This window comes from Aphanomyces invadans, assembly GCF_000520115.1.
Source record: "Aphanomyces invadans strain NJM9701 unplaced genomic scaffold supercont1.36, whole genome shotgun sequence".
In the NCBI taxonomy this organism is placed as follows: domain Eukaryota; phylum Oomycota; class Saprolegniomycetes; order Saprolegniales; family Verrucalvaceae; genus Aphanomyces; species Aphanomyces invadans.
The window spans coordinates 385096-403321 of NW_008580181.1; the positions used below are offsets into that span (position 1 = coordinate 385096).

The window sequence follows — 18226 nt, forward strand, 5'->3', positions numbered from 1 at the left end:
ATTTTTTGAATTGAAAAGGAGCGGGAGAATATTATTGTAGCCAATTGGAAGAAAATATATCTGAAGTGTTTTCTATTGGACAATATTATGTCGTAACTTCGATAGGCCTTGCATTCCGTCGTTCCCTGTACGACACTCGAATGTCGGTGCTGCGTGGAGCTCAAACTTCGTGTTCGTCGTGCTCGCCGAACCAGTGCATCGACCAGCGTCCTCTCTCAACGCCATCAAATCGGGCGCTCCGAGGTAGAAATCGCGCAAGTTGGACAAGTCTAACTTGACATCTCAAGTTTATTACAACCGACCAAGCCGCGGCACGAACGATCGGGCTGTGGGCATCCACTTCAGACGAGAATGGTCGAGCGTATTTTGGGAGGTGCGTGCGTCGAGGTGCTCTCGGCTGTGTGTATGGGAGCTTGCTCATCCAGTCATCGCAGGGACATCGATTGCGACTTGAAGGCAAGTTGCCGCGATGTCGTAGCGTCGGTGCGTCTTTGGGACAAGCACGATTATGCCGACGCATTATGGATCAAACCGAGTGGGAACGTCGCGTCCGAGGCGTTTTGAAGCCGTATGGAGCAGGTACGACAAGCAGCACGTGCTTCGATGCCACTCCTTTCGCCCCCCATGCCTCCATTCGACGCAGAGCCTCATCAGCTCGAAGCCGTGAAGCAAGGCTCAGCTTGGTGACTAGGTGCTTCGTCACGGATACGTCTGGTTGGAGCCGACATGCCGTGCTAGCGAGTACAGTTTGCCATAAAGTCTCAGGATGCATCTCATGGATCGTTTCCATCACAGTTGGATGTGCCACTCGCGTCAACTGTTTACACTGGCATTCATTGCGATTCGAGTGATCGAGCGCCTCATGGAAGCCTTCCACCGTCACCGCCTTCCACAGCGGATGGAGGTCCCGACACCACGCGACAACCCGCTGGATGAAGCCGGCCCGTTGGCCGCAGCTTGCCACGCCTTGCAACGTATATGTACGTCCACAGCCGCCGACGACCTCCACAATCTGCTTGCTCGCATCGCAGCCACTTGTGTGCAACGAGTGCTGAATCGCCAGTACGTGTCGCAGTCCGGCACTGCATGGCGACGTTGTGCGAGGACGCCATCGCGCTGCACGACGCAGTGTATGCCGTAGCAACCTTGTTCACGTCAACGCTGGCCTCGTGCCGCACGGTAGTTGACTGGGCGGGACGGGAAATGGAAAAGGCGCTCCTCGCGGCACCGCCTTCGACAGCGGGCGAGACTTGTCCCTTGGCGCAAGACACCGCACAATCCTTCAAGGCGATCGCACGGAGAAACAAGGCGGCGAAGAGGAAGAAGAAGCGTGCCATTGCGAACGAATACAACGTACCCTCGTCACAGTGTCATGCGTGGTCCACAGAGCGCAACGACCACCACAGGGGTGGCTCCATCCTCGACGCCACCCCCGACAGAGAGCAGCAATGCGTCCACACCTTTCACGGCCATAGAGGACTCCTCTGGCATGCAACCACCAGGCAACTTTGAAACACCATCGATGATGCCGTCCGCGCTGAACACGGATGCTGCTCCATACACATACCGCCACTCGGCAGAGCTGCTGTCTCTACGGTATCCCAATGACGGCAGTGTATTGCCCATTACCGTCCACCATGACATCGTCGACATGGCGAGCTCCTTGCACGACATTGCGGCGCGGCGCCGTCCATGGCAGCTATGTGTGCTGTCGCACGTTACGTAGCGTAAGAATAGTTTACAGTCCAACGCACTACCTCACTCGCTGTGCCTTTAGGCGAGCACGTTGTCGGTGACCCGGCGATTCCGCTGGTGAAAGTCACAACTGGCACTGTCCCCACCACATCCGACGGCAACGACCGCGGCGTGCGACTCCTCGGTGCCGGCGCCATCCATGTCGACATTTCCTTCGACCTGCCCTCCCATCGGGGAAGGGAAACGTCTGTGTTTGTCGAGCGGCTCGTGCGAAACAGTGCCGAGATCACGCCGCTCGTCCTGGTCCTCAAGCAATTCCTCCGTCACCACAACGTCCGCGATGGTAGCCGCTCCTTTGTCGATGTCTTTGGAGTCGCTGATTCTCTGGCGCAGGTTTACTCGGGGGGCCTGTCACCGTACTCCCTCACGCTCTTGGTGGCGGCGGTGGTCCACGACGTCCAGAAGCACCGGCCCTGGCACGAGACCAACAACCAGCCCAACCTTGTCGTTTTCCTCATGACTTTTTGCACGTGTACGGCACCTTGTTTGGCCCGCATGTTTTGTTTGTACAATGCTGCAGTGCTGCCCAAAGGAACTGCTCTCATGGGACAAGCGCAGGACTCATCCTGGGCGCGTCCGGTAGCGGATTTCTTGCACACAAGGGCAGTCGGTGGAATGACATGGGGTTAGTCGTTCAAGACCCGTTGCGGCCCGACGTGAACGCAGCCAAATCATGCTTTGCATTCGCGCGCGTCCAAGCGGCGTTCCAGTGTGGTTTCCGTCGAACACTCAACGCAATCGAATCCGATGGTTTGTCGACGTGGCGCCACCAGATTTTGCTCGAATGCTTGTTTGAGACCACACATCATGACGTCGTGGTGAGCATGTTGCAGCTCGACTAGTGTCCCACCAGCGAGTTCCTGGACGACGAACGCACCAGTATCGAGTACGCTCGACAAGTGTGGGCTGCGGACGCCATGGCGCTGCTGCTGCATCTTGGAGAAGCTGTGTGCGTCATGTGCGGTGGGAGTTGTGGTGTCCACGTGCCTCGCTGCAAGCTCCGCAATCTGCTTGCGCGATTCCAGGAATTGCCGCGACGCACCTATCAACAGCTCAACTTTGCATAGAATTGGGGGTTTGTGATATTTTGGCCAACTTATTCATTTGAATAACATATGCGACAAGATTTAGTGAAATGGGCTTGAATTCGAAATATCTTGGGCATTATAATAGTATTCGCTCGAATTTTGAACCGACCAATCCACGCAAGCGCACTCAATCCAGTGAGTGGAGCGAGCATGACTCGACCGGAGGCGCAGGTGAAGGACGCGACGAGCATCCAGCGGGCTCTAAAGGAGCTTGGGAAGGCAGCCGACCTTGCCCGCGAGCGTGAGAAGAAGGTGGATGTGACACCACGATTCCAGAGTCTGTCCACCTCCAGTACGTCGATCGAGTCGATGTATGTCATGGACCCTGCAACAACACGTTGGGGTCCCGACCTCGTTCCGTCGACGGAGCTGATACCATGGCCAGCCAGCGTCCTCGAGTCGATTCGACGCCAGCCGTCGACGACCGTTCCGATGGGCCTCTTTCCTGAGATTCAACATGCATGGGCCGTTGTCGACGCAACATCGCTGATGCTGTGGGATTACAGGACGCCATCGGCGGGGGTCGTGTTGTGCCCAGTGGTATCATCTCCCATCGTCGCTGCGGGTCTCGTACTTCCGCTGCCAGGAACCCTCTTCAGCGATCAGGTGCAGCATCTCTTGGTTATCTTGACCGAATTGGACGTTCGTCTCTTCGCGCTCATCGTCGACAAAGCCGCAACAACGGCGTCGACCCGTCCGTGGAAAGTTATCGACACGCTCATGACGGCGCCGCTCGCCAACACACAGCTGTGCACGTCCATCGTGTGCACGCCATCGCGCCGCATCCTGCTCGGTGGGATCGACGGCACTTTGTACGAGTACGTGTACAGCCCGAATCTGCCGCCGACCGACAACCCTGTCAAGTTTCGGTGCGTCCAACCTGCTGTCACGTCGCCATGGGCCGCGTACCTTCCCAATGTCGTTCGCGATTTGCTCTTTCCATCACCCAACGCGGCGATCGCCGCGCTTGTTGTGGACGCGCCGCGTCGATTGCTCTATGTCACATACGTGCACTCGAATGTCGTCAGCGTGTACGACATTCGATCCGACATTGTGCTTGCGTCGTCTGTGAACCTCACGGACTTGGCGAGCCAAACACTCGGTAGCCACGTCGCGTTGGCGCCCTTGGCGGCCATCGCCCCGATTGACTCTTCATCGAGTGTCCAAGCAGTTGCTCTAACCACGACAGGTCAACGACTCGCGCTCGCCTTTGACCAAAGCTACACATTGAAGGCGCTGTACCTCCGTGCAGTGCCGCCGGCTCTCGCGCCTTCTTCCACGATGCCCGGAGGGTTCTCTCACATCGTGGCGCAACCAGGAGGCGTCACGCTGGTTGGCCATGCCAGTGCCCACCAATTCGTCTCGCTGGCGGCTACTGCTGCTGTCCCTCCGTCGACCCAAGTCGTGGAAACAGCCACCGTCTTGCCTGTCCTTGGCACACTGCATTCGTTGGTGGCCATTCCGTCTTCGACCCCGTCGCTCCCGCCAAGCTCGTCGTCATCATGTGGTGCAAAGCGGTCGGCCGATGGTTCGGTCAAGGCGCCATCGTCGCCACTTGACGTTCTGAAGAACCTGGGCACGTTTGGCACCCAATTCTCGTCGACCCCGGCGCAATTCCTGGCCCTGTCGTCCGAGGGAGTCCAAATCTATTCGCAAACGCGACTCGTTGACCAAGTCGACACCCTTCTCCGCCGATCCGCGTCGCTGGCTCCGGTCGTCGAATGGTACGGCGCGCCCCAAGTGGCGACGGTACTCTTTGGTCTGTCCCACAATCCCGCGGCCGCCCACGCCGTCTGTGCTCTGGACGCTGCCGATACCAGTCAAGGGCTCGTCCAGTACGTGGCGTACGTCCTGGCGCCGGTATGGGCTGCCCCCCTTGCACAGGCCCCATCGACGAAACCCCTGCAGTGGACGCTGGACAAACTGAACGCCCTCAAGCACGTGCTCGAGCAAGTCGTGCCGCTGGCTCTGGCGTTGCACACCGACATGGACATTTCCCTCCTTCAATCCCACCATGTGGTCATTCGAGACATCCATCGGCTCGTCGGACGATGTGGTGACGCGCTGTTTGGCTGGCTACAACTGTCGGCACTGTCCAAGAAGGAGTGGCCAAAGGAGGCTGGTATTCCCTTCCACGACGTGGTGGGGACCGAGGCCGGTGCCGCGACGTTTCAGGCGCTCTTGATCAATCTGGCCAAGGATTCGCCGACAGTCGTTCCGCGGCTCCTGGCGCACAGTTCGGCGTTCTTTTCGGTGTGGGAAGCGGCGCCATACCAAGGCCTTCAAACGATCGCCGCTGCCAAGGTACTGTGCCAATCGCAACCTGCAGGTGCTACATCGACTGGTAGGCGGCCGTGACATTGAGTGGCCGGGACACACTCCTGCAGGAATCGTTGACACAGCTGCGTCAAAACTGCGCGCAGTGGCCACCGACAAAACCGACGCTGCAATTGCTCCGCCACATTCTCAAAGAATACGCCGCCGCGTCGTTCTACTATGGCATGGTCGAGATAACCGTCGCGGTTGCGCGCGTGTTCACCGCGGCGACGACGACAACGACCGTGCCCGCATCGGCATGCTACGACACTCTCCTCACGTTTGTCGTGACGAGGGAGACTCAGGAAGCTGTGGCCAAGTACGCGTGCCAAGCGAACGACGGCGGCTTGTTGGAGGAAGCCGTGCTTCCGACGCTTCCTGACCTCTCTGTGCTGCAGAGCTGCCCGTGGACTCGCACGATCCAAACATTCTTGCAAACCAACCACCCCGACTGGTACCAACCTCCCCGATCGATAGGACGGATGGAGAGTTCATGGCGATGCGCAGAGCTCATGGCATGTGTACGCAGGTTTGTGCGGCTAAGCATTCACCACCACAACGAAGAAGCTGCAGCCGAGTACCTGTGGACGGAAGCGCATCGAATCCCGTCCAGTCGAACGATTGGCGAACGCGCCGCACTCCTCGCCCGGGCACTTACGTGTGTGCAAGCGACCGGGAACGCCCAGCACATTGCAGATGTCCAAGATGCCCTCGATGTGTTTCAAATGCAGGTAAGATGCACCTGCCGATGTCCGATCCACGGGCGGCTCTCTCACGTGCGTGCGGCAGACACGGGTATACGAGACGTTGCGGCACCAAAAAGTGCCGTCGGGGGTTTTGACTACGCTCCAGTCGACCATCTTGAACATGTCGACGCTCTTCAACGAGTACGCAATGGAGTATGGCCTCCACACCGAGTGCCTTCGCATTCTCCACGCGTGTCGAACGAATGTAAGTCCTGCTGTCGTCGGTGCACGCGTTCGTCTCGTTAATGTATCTGTACATCCTCTCCATCGACCGCTGTAGGAGCCGTTGCTCATTGCGTCGCTGTGGAAGCAACTCATCTTTGGCTTCATACCGCCATGCTCGTCGCCGACCTCGCCCGAGATCGTGGCGAGTTGGATCCAAGGTCAACATGCGTCCGTGGGCCAGGACCCGTCGTCGACGGTCGGGTCCTTCGAAGACATGGCATGGGTCGCACCGTTGCGATCGTACGTGCTCCAGATGGGCGCGTCGCTCCTGCACTCTGGCGCAGACTACGTGTTTCCTGTCCAAGATCTCGTGGAATCCCTCGAATTGGTGCACTTTTACGCCCGGCAAGTGGACGACTCGATCGACTCGACGTGGGTCGCCAAGATTTTTCTCGATTTGAAGTGTGTGCCGCCGCCTCTGCTCGTGGGAATTTACGCGCATTTGAAGCACCAACACGCGTCGACATCGTCGCCGACAGAAACCTTGCTGGAACTGCACTGGATGCTCGGCATGCATGCCATTGTGGCTGCGGCCACCGACCGCCGCCCGTTCATGCCGCTCATGCACGAGCAGATTGCGATCCTGGAGCGCCACCCCGATGCCTGCGGTGCGTTTGTCGACGATTCCTTGCCCGTTTGCGCTGAAACGCGGAGTGTGTTTTTTGTAGATCAACTCGTCCGGTGGCAGCACTTGCTAAAACGTCTGTAATGTTAACTTGACGTGGATGCTGCCCGCGTTGACTTCGCCGTCGCCGCGCTTCCACACGCGGTCGCGGCCTTTCTTGCCGAGGACTCCCAGCGCCGTTTGCTTCATCATCGCGCCAAGACCTTGAATTGGCCGGACGACTGCACCTGCCATCCCGAGGCCCACGCCTTTGGCGAATCCGCCCCAGCCGCTCCGCTTGGCGCCACGAATCGGGTCCAAGACGATTCCCGTGATGCCGGTCACGACCCCTTTCGTCAGTCTAGAGGACAGCAGACCCGTCGTCGTTAGAAGCGAGTAGACATTGCATCTCGAGCACACGCATGGCCGCACACAGGTCAAGCGATAGCGCACGCACCCTTCGCCGGCCGCCACCATGTGATCACCAAAGTTTTGGGGCCACTCGCGCGGCATCGTGGTGAGAATCCACATGCTGACTGGCTTGTCGCTGTCGAGTTGCTGCAGGCGGTCGCAGTCGACGACGGCAGCGCCCATTTTCCGATCGGGTTGGAGTTTGTTGTAGCTATAGACCTGGACGACGAGTGGCGACTGGCCATCCCACGACAGCCGGAGGGTTTCGTTCCACGACGGGTTGAGCGAGTGCTTCACGGCGTGGCTAGAAATCACTTGGTCGCCCAGACGAAATGACACGTACGGGTCGGAGCTCCCGTTCACGTCCATGGCGGCCAGCGACGATCCTTCCAGCAACTCGATCGTGACGATGCCAACGTACTCGACCATCCCGCACGATCCGTGCGACGACACAGCGACCTCTACCCAACGAGTTACGAAACTCGACGACATGGTCGTCGTCAACGTACGGCGAGGGGCGTGTATGGGGGTCGTCGTGGGGGAGGCCAGGATCGGTTCTTGGCGGCGCTTGTTTGGCCCCATCCGAAAAGCTTGCTCAACGTACTTGAGCTGGATGTAAGCGGCGCGGTCGTCCCGCATCGCGTCGGCGTCGGGCTTCCGAACCGAGTTGGGGACGGAAAACTCGAGGTGGTCGTTCAGTTTGGTGTTGCCGCCGTTGACGACCGCCGCCAGTTGGGACGGTGTCCACTTGTCCAGGGTGCAGCTCAGGACAAATGAGATGTGCACCCCGAGCGACCGATGCACCCCCGCGCACTGGGTGCAGATGAACCCGCCGTACGTGATCGTGGCCCATCTACGATCACGTGACGAGAGTCCTGTGGATGGAAGTGTGTACTTTGGATGGAGCGCCTGGCAATCGGCGCAGTGCTCGTTGTCGTCGAGGGCCAAGAGCGCACCGAGCGCGGCCGACGATTCCTCGACGTCCAAGTGCTCCTCGGCGACAGGATCTAGCGTCAGCGACCCCGCGCGTTGTGTCAATTCGTGGTCAAGCAGCTCTTCCGCCGTCACTTCGTCCTGGTTCTCCATGTGCCGAGGCCGTCGTCGGCCGGCACAAGACAGCACAGTCGACGGCAGCGGCACGCTGGCGGCAGCGTCGACCGGCATCACGGTCGACCTCCGACGAAAGAAATATGATATCGTGACCGTCCGGCCCAACGATGCTGGGCACGCGTTCAGTTGGACGCCGGTAGGTCGTTACCCACGGAAACCTATTTTTAGCGGCCCCGTCGTGCATGCAACAGCACCACCACGAGCCCAGACAACCCGTTCGGTTTCCTGGCGCGAGAACAGTGCTGGGCCGCCACGGTGCGTGCGTGTGTGCTCAACGGGACGGCTATCCTTTCCAACGAGTCTAGTGGTAGCGAGGACGCGGTGTGCGCATCGGTGGCTCGAGCGGCATGGCTGCAGCATGGCCACCACCACCACCTCGTGAGTTTCACGCGGATTGAAATTGAGGGAGGGTGGAGTGAGTTGGGCGTTGGCAGCAACGGTAGCTCCGATTGTCGCCGTGCCAAACGTTGGGCAAGGACCGATCCGCTGGCCCGGCGCAGTCGTTTTCAGAGCATGGCCAAGGAAGAAAGAGGGGGAGCAGGGGGTTTCCGTCGGCAGAAATTGTGTTATCGATCGTAACGTGTTGAAGACCTGCGCTGGCCGAGTAGGGGGCTGCTCGTGCTGCGGGCGACAGCCGTGCCAGTCGATCGTTTCTCGAGAGATAGGGTCAACGTCGACATGGTTGGCACGGACACGTTCGTTTGTGGGATCGTCGCGGGTGGTTGCCGCAGCGTCGCGAAACTCCGCGCCATGCGCATTTGCCGCTCAATGTCGACCTTGCGCGTCTCTCGCATCCGCAGAGCTTGCTCTAACTGTTGAAGCTCGACATGCCGTCGGGTTTTGGATTTGTGAGCCAGTGCTTTCTGAACTCGGTCGCGTTCGAATGGCCGAAGGGGTGGCGACGCGTGAAAACTCAGCCCTTTCTTGACCCGGGACGTCAAGTTGTTGGAGTAGTGCGTTTCATGCGCGTACAGGTCGGCGTCGTCGAGGACGGGGCCACGTCTGGCGGGGCCCGCGACGTGGGGCAAACTCGACTTGTCGAGCTCGAGTACCACCGACGGGGGGACGGTGCGCACTCGGACGACTGGGGGGGATGTGTGTACTGCAGCAGGCAGTTGGTCCGACAACAGAGGGGGTGGCGACAGAGCGCGAGGCTTCGGATTGGCGCATCGACTAGGGTCGAGGCTTTGTGTGAGGGCATGCAGATCGGCTTCGGTTCGCACCGGGCTGTGCAGTTCAACGTCCAGTGGCGGGGGATCCAGCTCCATGAAGACGGGGACGATACGAGCTTGAGGGCGCCGGGATTGTGGCTCTCGTGGATACTCTCGGGGAAGTGGTGGCCCGAGATGTATGTCATCGGCCGCGGCTTGGGCCGCGAGCTTCGCCTTCTTTTGTTTGTACAACTTGCGTTGGGTTTCCCGGTACGTCTCTAGCTGCGATTCCTGTTCCACCATGGTGAGCGGCCGCGACCAGTCGACCGTCACGTTTGTCTCTTCCTGGTGGGGCTCGCTCCACCCATACAGCGCATCGTCATCGTCGAGATCCAGCGGCAGCTCGTCATCGTATCGGGCCTTCATCGCGAGCTCAGACGACTAATTTTAGCGCGTCCAGAGCCCAAGGCTAGCTTGCCTTTGGACATTTTGATGGTAGATCCCGTTACGTTCTCGTCATCGCGATTCGGCTCACTACTTCTTAGACAGTTTGTCAATGCTCGTTCCAGGCGTCAGCGATGCCGCTGCTTTTGCCAGTCTGCCGCCGCCATGGACCAAGTGGGCACACAACGAAATTCGAGGTGAAGTGTGCTGTGTAGCACGTTTACCAACGCGATTCCAGCAAATCCGACGTATCTCCTAAGGGTGGGCGTGCTGGCAGGCGAGGTGAGAGAGGATTTGCCGCCATGCAAGATGCGTCCAAGGCGTCGTGTCGTGGGTGGCTCCACTGCCGGAATGCTTCTGAAGTCGCCGCACCACACTGTGCCTGCGTTCTAGTACATTGCGACGCAACGGCAAGGACAAACAGCACAGCGCGTCATGCACGTCAAAGGCGTTGAAAGCCTCCACTGGCATCGACATGCAGCATCCCCACGTTGGTTTGTCGCTCCCGTGCCATGGCTATTTTGAAACCGCCGACTCGATTCTAATTGGTTAAAATTCCCAACGATGAAGAGCCAATCCGGTGCGTCGACATGTTCATTGCGTCGAGGATTTGTGTTCAATTGTGACAGGGAGGCCAGCGGAGTGGTTGGTTAGCAAGTTGAAGTGGCTATTGAGTGGTGTCGAGAGGCTGGCAGGTGGCCGACGCTAGCGTACTTTGCAATCTCCTGGCCCGATGGTAAAGCGAAAGAAGCATGACAAGGACAAGTACTACAACTTGGCCCGGCAGCAAGGCTACCGCGCGCGGTCCGCCTTCAAGCTGATCCAGCTGAACAAGAAATACGACTTTTTGTCCAAGGCCAAGGTGTGCATCGATCTATGTGCTGCGCCGGGCGGGTGGTGCCAGGTCGCAGCCAAGTACATGCCAGCGTCGTCGATCATTCTCGGGATCGATTTGCTGCCGATTCGACCGATCCGCGGCGTCAAGACATACGAATGCGACATCACGACCGCGCGGTGCCGGCAAATCATCAAACAAGAAATGCAGAGCTGGTCCGCGGACGTGGTCCTGTGCGACGGCGCCCCCAACGTCGGGTCGGAATACTCCAAGGACGCGTACGTGCAAAACGAACTGGCGCTCATTGCGCTCAAGCTCGCCGTCGACGTCATGGGCAAAGGCGGGACGTTTGTGTCCAAGGTCTTTCGCTCGCAAGATTACAATGCGCTGCTGTGGGTGTTCAAGCAATTGTTCAAAAAAGTGAGCGCGACCAAGCCGCTGTCGTCGCGTAACGAGTCGGCTGAGATCTTCGTCGTCTGTGAAGATTACCTCGCGCCGCACAGCATCGACCCCAAGCTCCTCGATCCGGAGCACGTGTTTGCTCAGCTCGAAAAGGAAAAGGACTCTGGGCTCACGATCTTTCATCCAAAATACGGCCAGCAAAAGCGCCATCGCGAAGGTAAACGTGCATGTGCCGTGTGTCGGCTTCATGATCTAGAGTCTCTGGCTGTCGTTGCACCTTCCATGGACACGCCAGCGCTACCTGGAGCCCACAGCAAAATCAAGCGGCGGCGCGACCATGCCATTTCTGCATGCGCCGCGCCGTCGAGATCTATGACATTTTCCTCGAGTGTTGATGCCTTGTGTGCTGCACGAACCTCAGGACGAGACCGGCTAACGTGTGGTGGCTGTGTCTAGGCTATGACGAGTCGTTGGGGCAAACGCTGACCCGGACGCTGACTGTGTCCGACTTTATCGGGTCCATGGACGCCATTCGCATGCTGACTGACGCCACGTCGATCGCGTTCGGCCCGGACGATGCCTTGTACAAGAACCATTCCGCCACGACCCCCGAGATCACAACTTGCTTGGCAGATCTCAAGGTATGTCGCGTCTCTAGCTCTGCGTGTCCATGGAGAATTGTGTCGTCGTTGTTGGTGGTGGATGCTCAAGCGTGATGATCTAATTCCCCTCGTGAATGTCGGCCCGCTGTTGTCTTGGCGCCCGATTAACTTCGGGACAACCCACCTTGAGCCAGCGTCGCTGCTGCACGATCAAAGCACACCAGTGCAGTCTGACTTTTGAGTCGTCCACCCACCGTCGTCTTCCGTTCCTCTTCCTTTGCATCTGTGTGTGGTTCATGTGTTCATGACGACCGCATAGGTTCTTGGCAAAGGGGACTTTAAAAATTTGCTCAAGTGGCGGACCAAGATGCAAGTGTACCGCGACGAACTGCTCAAGGCGGACGCGCCCGAGGATGACGAAGCTGTTCCCGTTGAACCCGCGCCCGTTCGCGAACTCACGGAAGACGAGAAGAATGCTGCCGTCCGTGAAGAGTTGGCGCAGCTTCGCGCCAACGTCCTTGCCAAGAAGAAGCGCGACAAGAAAAAGGTTCGTCTCGAAGTGTGTGTGTGTGCGTATTTGTGTGGCGGCGATGATGGATCGCCGTGTCGCCCTTCGCGGGTTGGAGTTTTCCCAGTGGCCGCTGACTCTGTAGTCAGTGCGATGGACTAACCCTCCCGCCCCCGTAACCCTCCTACATCGTCTTGCCGCCACTCGAACACGCAGTCGTCGGTCTCGATCGGCGGCGCTGTGCCGGGTGGCGCACATGCCTCGGTGTTCGCCTGCGTGTGTGTAGTTTGCATGTGGCTGTATCCAAAAGTCCGTGTTGTTCGACATCGCTTGTCCCCATCAACATCGCATGGTCTTTGAACGGACCGACTATTGAAGTCAGCTAGAGTGATCTTCTCTCGATCCTTCAGCTGTATCCCTTGCCAAGCGCCGTGCGAGTGCGATACCGTTTGTGGCTCGAACATTTAGAGTGTTTTTCGTCGACGATGCGCGGGTTGATCTTGTGGGACGTTGCTGACCTCTCGACGCTGTAGGAGCGGGAAAAGAAAGCCAAGGAGCGCGTGCGTGCCGCCTTGGGCATGAGCGAAGCCGGCATCGAACTCACGGACGACGCACAAGCGTTCAGCCTCAAGAAGCTTGGCGTGAAGAACGTTGCCGACCTCGACGACGGCGAGTACATGTCTGCTTCGGACGGCGACGACGAGGTTGTCGCCCCTGGTGGCACTGGCGGCGACGATGACGATGACACGGCATACGATGCGCTGCTCGAGGCGCAAATGGACAAATTGTACGAAAACTACATCTCCCGCAAGGGCGACGGTGACAAGACCAAGAAGGCTGTCAAGCGCACCAAGATCGCCAAGCGCGCGCTCGCCGGTCAAGCGCTGGTGGAGGACCACGCGATGTTTGATGGAGACCAGGAAGCGTATCGCAAGCTGATCAACCCGGACGAGGTGAGCGATCGCTCCAACTATGTGTTTTCTTCATCCCCATGACGTGTTATCTGTTCCGAGTTGGTCCGTACTCTTGTTCAGTTGTCAAATCATGGGCAGAATACTTCCGGGACACCTTCATGTCTGACCCGTCGCGCCCCCGGTTGCGCTTCGAGTCCTACTGGCGTCCAACATACCCTTTGTGTGCTCGAGCGTATAGGTCGCTGACGTGTGTTGGTAGAGCTCGGACGAAAGCGACGACGATGAAGTCAAGGCCGCCAACCCCCTCGTGGTCTCGCTCAAACGCCCCGAGCGCCCCAGTGCCGTCGCGTCTCGATGGTTCTCGGGCAGCTCGCTTTTTGATGACGTCAAGGACGAGCTGCCCCAGGTGGTTGTAGACAAGGACGGCGATGCGCTGCCGGCGATGCCTCTGACGGACAAGCAAAAGCGCCACCAAAAACGCAAGGACGCAATGGACCGAAAAGAGCGTCGTTCCGCCAAGAAGCAGCGGTTGGAAGACGAAGAGCTCGCCAAGTTGGCGTCGGACGACGACGACGGATTCCTCGATGACGACGCCACGGCGCACGCCAAAGAGCTGGCGCGGAAAACCCCGCTGACCGCCGCTCAATTGCAGCGCAAGAACGAAAAGGAAGCCCTGATCAAGGCCGGCATGGGCACCGCCGCGCCGCCCGTAGCCGCGAGTAGTACATTTGAAGTCGTTCAACCGGACGTCGAGTTGCCCGTGATGGACTCGCGCCAGTACGACAGCGACCATGAAGACTACGACGAAGAGGACAAGGCGCGTACGATGGCGATCGCGACCATGATGCTTCAGAAGCACAAGGCCAAGGACATGATCGACGACTCGTACAACCGATACGCGTGGAACGATCCAGCCGACCTCCCCGACTGGTTCTTGGACGATGAAGAGCGCCACTACCGCCCGCAGTTGGCCGTGCCGAAACATCTCATGGACCAAATGAAGGAACGATTCATGGATATCGCGACCAAGCCCGTGAAAAAGGTGGCGGAAGCCCGCGCCCGCAAGCGCCGCCAGACGCTCAAGAAGGTCAAGGCCGCCAAGAAGAAGGCCAACGACATTGCCAACTTGCCCGACATGTCGACGCGCGAGAAACTCAAGGCGATCGACAAAGCCATGAAGGCGGCCAAGACGAAGAAGGAGTCCAAGTTGTACGTCATCAGTCGACGCGGACGATCCGCAGCCAACACGAAGGGCTTCAAGAAGGGCGACAAGGGCGCCGTCAAGGTTGTGGACCCGCGCATGAAAGCAGACAAGCGCAATGCGGAAAAGAAAACCAAACGCAAGGGCGGCAAGCGCAAGTAGACAACAACCTGATAGAACAACTCTTAATTTATTGGTTATCGTAACACAATGGAAAGGTGTTTGGCTGCTCTGACGGCACTCGAACTGTGACGACCCATTGATCAAGGGGCTTGAGTTGGAAGCGGACGAAGGGAGGTGTGCTGCTTGTGGTGGGGCTTGCTCCAATGTCGGTAGCACACCCCTCACGCAGCGGCGGACTTGCGCGCTAGCGCTACCACTTCAATCGACTGTTGCTGGTTCGATTCAAACGAAGACAAAAGAGCGACGCATGGCTCCTTTCGATGGAGCCGACGTGAAGCGTGCGCCAAAGCAGGCCGACTCCGGAACGAGCTAGTCTTTGTGTCACATCACGCGGGTCAACGTGTGACCTACTGAAACGAGTTCATCCGAGCCAGCTTTGACACACAGCGACACTGTTTCGATAAATAGCGCATTAAATAGATGGGGGGAACGAGAGCTAGTCCAGGTCGCATGGACTTGGTGGCTCGCTCCGCGCCGTGCCGTACAGGTGGAATTGGTTGAGTTCGCCCATGAGCACCCTGACGATGTCGGCGAAGGACGGGCGTCGGTCCGGGTTGGCGTGCCACGCGCGCCGCATGAGCTTGGCAAAGTGCACGGGGCAGTCGTCCGGGATGCGAGGCCGCGTCCCCTGGAGCACCGCCTCTTCGACGGCCAAGACACTGCCAGGGATGTCGCTGTACGGCTGCTTGCCTGTGTAGAGCTGCCAGCAAATGATCCCGAAACTGTACACGTCGACCTTGAGGCTGTACATGGTCTGCTCTTCCTCGGACAAGACCTCCGGCGCCGCCCAGCACACAGTGCCGACGCGCGACGTCATGAGGAGTGCCGGACTCGAGCTGCCGTCGCTGGACTCGTTTGGCGGGTCGGGCAGTCGAGAAAACCGGGACGTGGCACTGCTGAACAGCGGCAGGTTCGTCCGCCGAGTGTCGAGGTCTTTGTCGGTGGTGGTCGTCGTAGTCCGTGGCGTCGCTGTCGGGTGTTTCGACGTGCTCGGGTCGGCGCGGAAGAGCCGCGAGAAGCCAAAGTCGACCAGCTTCAACGTCGTGTGGGTCTGGTCAAAGCAGCAGTTGAGTGGCTTCAAGTCCCTACGTCACCGAAAATGACGTCTCCTGTCGTCCACTCGATCGACGTACCGGTGGATCACTGGCACGGCGAGCCCGTGCAAAAACTCCATCCCAGACGCGATCTGCAGCGCGTACAGCAGCACTTGCTCGTACGGCAGCGGCTGCACTGTGTCGATCACGTCCTGGAGGGTCCCGCCACCGAGATATTCGCACACGAGGTAGAGCGTGCTCCCGACCGTGTAACACCCGTACGTGGCCATGATGTTGGGGTGGACGAGCTTCGACGCCAAGTACGCTTCTTCCTGAATCCCGTTCAGCGTCGAGTTGGCGCTGTTGCGTTCCAGCTTGAATGTTTTGACGGCGACGGGGAGGCTCTGCTGCCGTCGGGCGGTCATGGTGCGTTGCTTCATCCCGTGCGATTGATTTCTCTGCAACATGCAGTCGAGGACGCTGCCGTACTCGAGCTGCCGCGACGGAAACCACGTTGCCTTGACGACGACTGCAAACGCGCCTTGGCCGAGAATCGCGAGCGGTTCGTCAAACTCGATCGAGGCTGGGTTGATGGCCTTGAGGCTCAGCCCGAGGTCGAACCGCGTCCGGAGCCGAAAGTAGCTCCACAGCGCGACAACACTCGTGAGGAACCCCTGCAGGTCGTACGGGACAAACGTGAGCAGCATCAACTCTGTCTTGACCCGCATCGCGAGCATCTCGTCCTTGGCGAGCTTGAACCAGGCAACGGTCTGGCTTTGGGTCTCTTGGTCTGGCAGCTCGCGCAAGATCGTGAGCAGCGAAAACATAAAGAGCGAGATGCCCCACGTCACGACAAACACGACAATGTGGTGCGTCGCGACCGACTTGAACGTGCGGCGGGCGTTGGTCGGGTACAAGTCTTGAATCTTGCCGCGAATGCGATAGTAGAGCACGGTGACGGTACCGAGACCGACGGCGGGCGCGATCATGTTGTTGAGCATCTGCGCTTCCTTGCTCATGCACACGTACATGTTGTACTGGCACTGCGTCGGCGCGGCGTCGTGCGTGGTCCATGAGATCGCGATCGCCACGGCGCACGACATGGCCACGATGACAACGATCCACCGGTTCAGCATCTTGTCGAGTTGACGCGAGTCGCACAGCGCTTCGACTGGCGACCCCACCGACTGCAACAGGCGCAGCGTGATTGCAATCGTGAACGCGATCTGGCTCAAGTTGAACGACGTCGTCAAGATGCTGCTGGGGAGGCCGCAGTAACTCGTCGTGTTGCACATGAACGACGAGTTGTTGGCGCGCGGAGCGACGATGACGGACGCGTTCGCCCGACTCGTCGTCGAGTTGGATGCCCACGGATCGACCCGGTCCTGCCACTCGGTGATGAGTGGCGCGATCGCAACATAGAATCTGGACGTGAGAAACCCGAGCTGAGACAACAGGAGCGGCATGAAGAGCGGCATCGAGTTGAACCGGAACGTGCGTTTGAGGACGTAGCACAGCATGACGGTGAGGACGCCGAGGATGCTCAGGACGCGGCACGAGTTTGGCAGACTGTACACGAGCATGTCCCACGACGTGATCTCGGGGACCCACGTTTCGTTGGGCAACGTTTTGTCGTCGGTGATCTCCTGCTGCAGGACAAACCCGAGAAACACCATCGCGGCAAATGAAATCGCGACAATCACGCACACAACGAGCATGCGCGCGGGGCTGTATGCGCGGCACCATCGCGTCGTCCAAGACGGCGACACGTCGCCGGACGCCTCACCATTGTCGTGACTTTGCAAGAACGAAAACCCGCTGCTACTGTCGATGCTGTTGTCGCCGACAATCACGTCATCCAGGTCAGACGGTCCATACAGTGCGTCGTGGCCGAGCTCCAAGACGTCCGGGGGTGGCGCGAAGTTGCCCTGGACCATCGATCGATTCGTGGTGGTGGCTGGCGCAGGCTATCGGCGGCCACCACGCGAGCGGCACTCCAAACGAAATGGCACTTCGCCATGTGACACCGTAAACGGGGCAGGTGATTCCACGAGCCAGTCCACATACAAGAGAGTGGCGGAGGCCACTCTCATCTACTCTCTTGGGGTCGCATCGGCGCGCCGCCAGCGCATGGAAGACCCCGCGCGTTGACCAGCGGTCTCTGCATGCTGTCGACGTCGAGATGGCCGACGGACAGGTTTAACTCGCCTCGATCGGCACACGGAATTCGCGCGCAGGAGCGGTATCCACATTGCGCAGGAACAGCTGACACGACGGCAAGGGAGGGTGGGCTACCCTTGGACGGGTGTACGCGGCCAGCTTTCATGCCGGACGACGACGTGCGATGGTGCGTACGCCGGCCCTGCACGGACGCTGGTGTCGGCCACCGCCGCCCCCTGTTTCGGCATGGACGTTTGCTATCGTCTTCGATGATGCACAGCGAGTGAAACATGCATTCATGTTGTGCGCTGCGTCCTGAGAAGAGGCGAAGCGCCGACAGTCTTGGCTCCCAACGCTGTAGCAAGATCGCGGACATCGGTTGGCCGAGCCCTTGCGTTGGGACTCGGTCCTGCGCCGAGCCGTAGGGACGCCATACAACCCCCCCCCGTCTCCCCCAACGACTGTCGCCACCGCATACGACCTGCACAAGTCTCCGTTCGCTGCTTCGTCAATCGTGCGGTCGCCCAGTTGGATCAG

At 59.1% G+C, this 18226-nt stretch overlaps 6 protein-coding genes across 7 annotated transcripts; 3 read left to right on the plus strand and 3 right to left on the minus strand.

The window, feature by feature from the left end:
• The first annotated feature begins 120 nt into the window (after positions 1-120).
• On the plus strand, positions 121-2891 carry H310_12153 (hypothetical protein). Its single transcript, XM_008879134.1, has 7 exons — positions 121-243; positions 288-373; positions 435-579; positions 692-741; positions 796-2038; positions 2089-2227; positions 2314-2891. Exon 5 carries the CDS (start codon positions 979-981, stop codon positions 1510-1512), a length of 534 nt encoding a protein of 177 aa, XP_008877356.1. The 5' UTR covers positions 121-243; positions 288-373; positions 435-579; positions 692-741; positions 796-978; the 3' UTR covers positions 1513-2038; positions 2089-2227; positions 2314-2891.
• A 102-nt stretch (positions 2892-2993) lies between these two features.
• On the plus strand, positions 2994-6798 carry H310_12154 (hypothetical protein; the record flags this gene model as incomplete). Its single annotated transcript, XM_008879135.1, has 5 exons — positions 2994-5147; positions 5192-5890; positions 5949-6110; positions 6186-6738; positions 6785-6798. 5 exons carry the CDS (start codon positions 2994-2996, stop codon positions 6796-6798), a joined length of 3582 nt encoding a protein of 1193 aa, XP_008877357.1.
• Positions 6760-8394, minus strand: H310_12155 (hypothetical protein). The gene is made up of 4 exons (XM_008879136.1): positions 8041-8394; positions 7655-7998; positions 7192-7606; positions 6760-7095 (listed from the first exon to the last, which is right to left on the minus strand). Exons 1-4 carry the CDS (start codon positions 8307-8309, stop codon positions 6825-6827), a joined length of 1299 nt encoding a protein of 432 aa, XP_008877358.1. The 5' UTR covers positions 8310-8394; the 3' UTR covers positions 6760-6824.
• Positions 8395-8796: 402 nt separating this feature from the next.
• Positions 8797-9870, minus strand: H310_12156. 2 transcript variants are annotated; one of them, XM_008879137.1, is made up of 2 exons: positions 9479-9870; positions 8797-9428 (listed from the first exon to the last, which is right to left on the minus strand). In XM_008879137.1, the coding sequence occupies exons 1-2, from the start codon at positions 9610-9612 to the stop codon at positions 8822-8824; spliced, it is 741 nt and encodes a 246-aa protein (XP_008877359.1). In that variant the 5' UTR covers positions 9613-9870; the 3' UTR covers positions 8797-8821. The 2 variants fall into 2 exon arrangements, with proteins under 2 accessions (XP_008877359.1, XP_008877360.1); XM_008879138.1 differs by having other exon boundaries at positions 8797-9870.
• Positions 9871-10148: 278 nt separating this feature from the next.
• Positions 10149-14564, plus strand: H310_12157 (ribosomal RNA large subunit methyltransferase J). The gene is made up of 6 exons (XM_008879139.1): positions 10149-10430; positions 10480-11304; positions 11544-11728; positions 12009-12236; positions 12731-13150; positions 13371-14564. The coding sequence occupies exons 2-6, from the start codon at positions 10584-10586 to the stop codon at positions 14472-14474; spliced, it is 2658 nt and encodes an 885-aa protein (XP_008877361.1). The 5' UTR covers positions 10149-10430; positions 10480-10583; the 3' UTR covers positions 14475-14564.
• A 131-nt stretch (positions 14565-14695) lies between these two features.
• Positions 14696-17539, minus strand: H310_12158 (TKL protein kinase). The gene is made up of 2 exons (XM_008879140.1): positions 15629-17539; positions 14696-15580 (listed from the first exon to the last, which is right to left on the minus strand). The coding sequence occupies exons 1-2, from the start codon at positions 17464-17466 to the stop codon at positions 14932-14934; spliced, it is 2487 nt and encodes an 828-aa protein (XP_008877362.1). The 5' UTR covers positions 17467-17539; the 3' UTR covers positions 14696-14931.
• Positions 17540-18226: the final 687 nt, after the last annotated feature.

Bases quoted from the DNA above. Each gene is read 5' to 3' on its own strand.
- H310_12153 (XM_008879134.1), top strand. From the start codon at position 979: ATGTACGTCCACAGCCGCCGACGACCTCCACAATCTGCTTGCTCGCAT.
- H310_12155 (XM_008879136.1), bottom strand. From the start codon at position 8,309: ATGCCGGTCGACGCTGCCGCCAGCGTGCCGCTGCCGTCGACTGTGCTG. The intron at 7,999-8,040 runs GTACACACTTCC...ACGTGATCGTAG, and splicing joins TGCCAGGCGCTCCATCCAAA to ATGGGCCACGATCACGTACG. The intron at 7,607-7,654 runs GTACGTTGACGA...CTCGTTGGGTAG, and splicing joins CCCCATACACGCCCCTCGCC to AGGTCGCTGTGTCGTCGCAC.
- H310_12156 (XM_008879138.1), bottom strand. From the start codon at position 9,832: ATGAAGGCCCGATACGATGACGAGCTGCCGCTGGATCTCGACGATGAC.
- H310_12157 (XM_008879139.1), top strand. From the start codon at position 10,584: ATGGTAAAGCGAAAGAAGCATGACAAGGACAAGTACTACAACTTGGCC. The intron at 11,729-12,008 runs GTATGTCGCGTC...ACGACCGCATAG, and splicing joins CTTGCTTGGCAGATCTCAAG to GTTCTTGGCAAAGGGGACTT. The intron at 12,237-12,730 runs GTTCGTCTCGAA...TCGACGCTGTAG, and splicing joins AGAAGCGCGACAAGAAAAAG to GAGCGGGAAAAGAAAGCCAA.
- H310_12158 (XM_008879140.1), bottom strand. From the start codon at position 17,466: ATGGTCCAGGGCAACTTCGCGCCACCCCCGGACGTCTTGGAGCTCGGC. The intron at 15,581-15,628 runs GTACGTCGATCG...TCGGTGACGTAG, and splicing joins GCCGTGCCAGTGATCCACCG to GGACTTGAAGCCACTCAACT.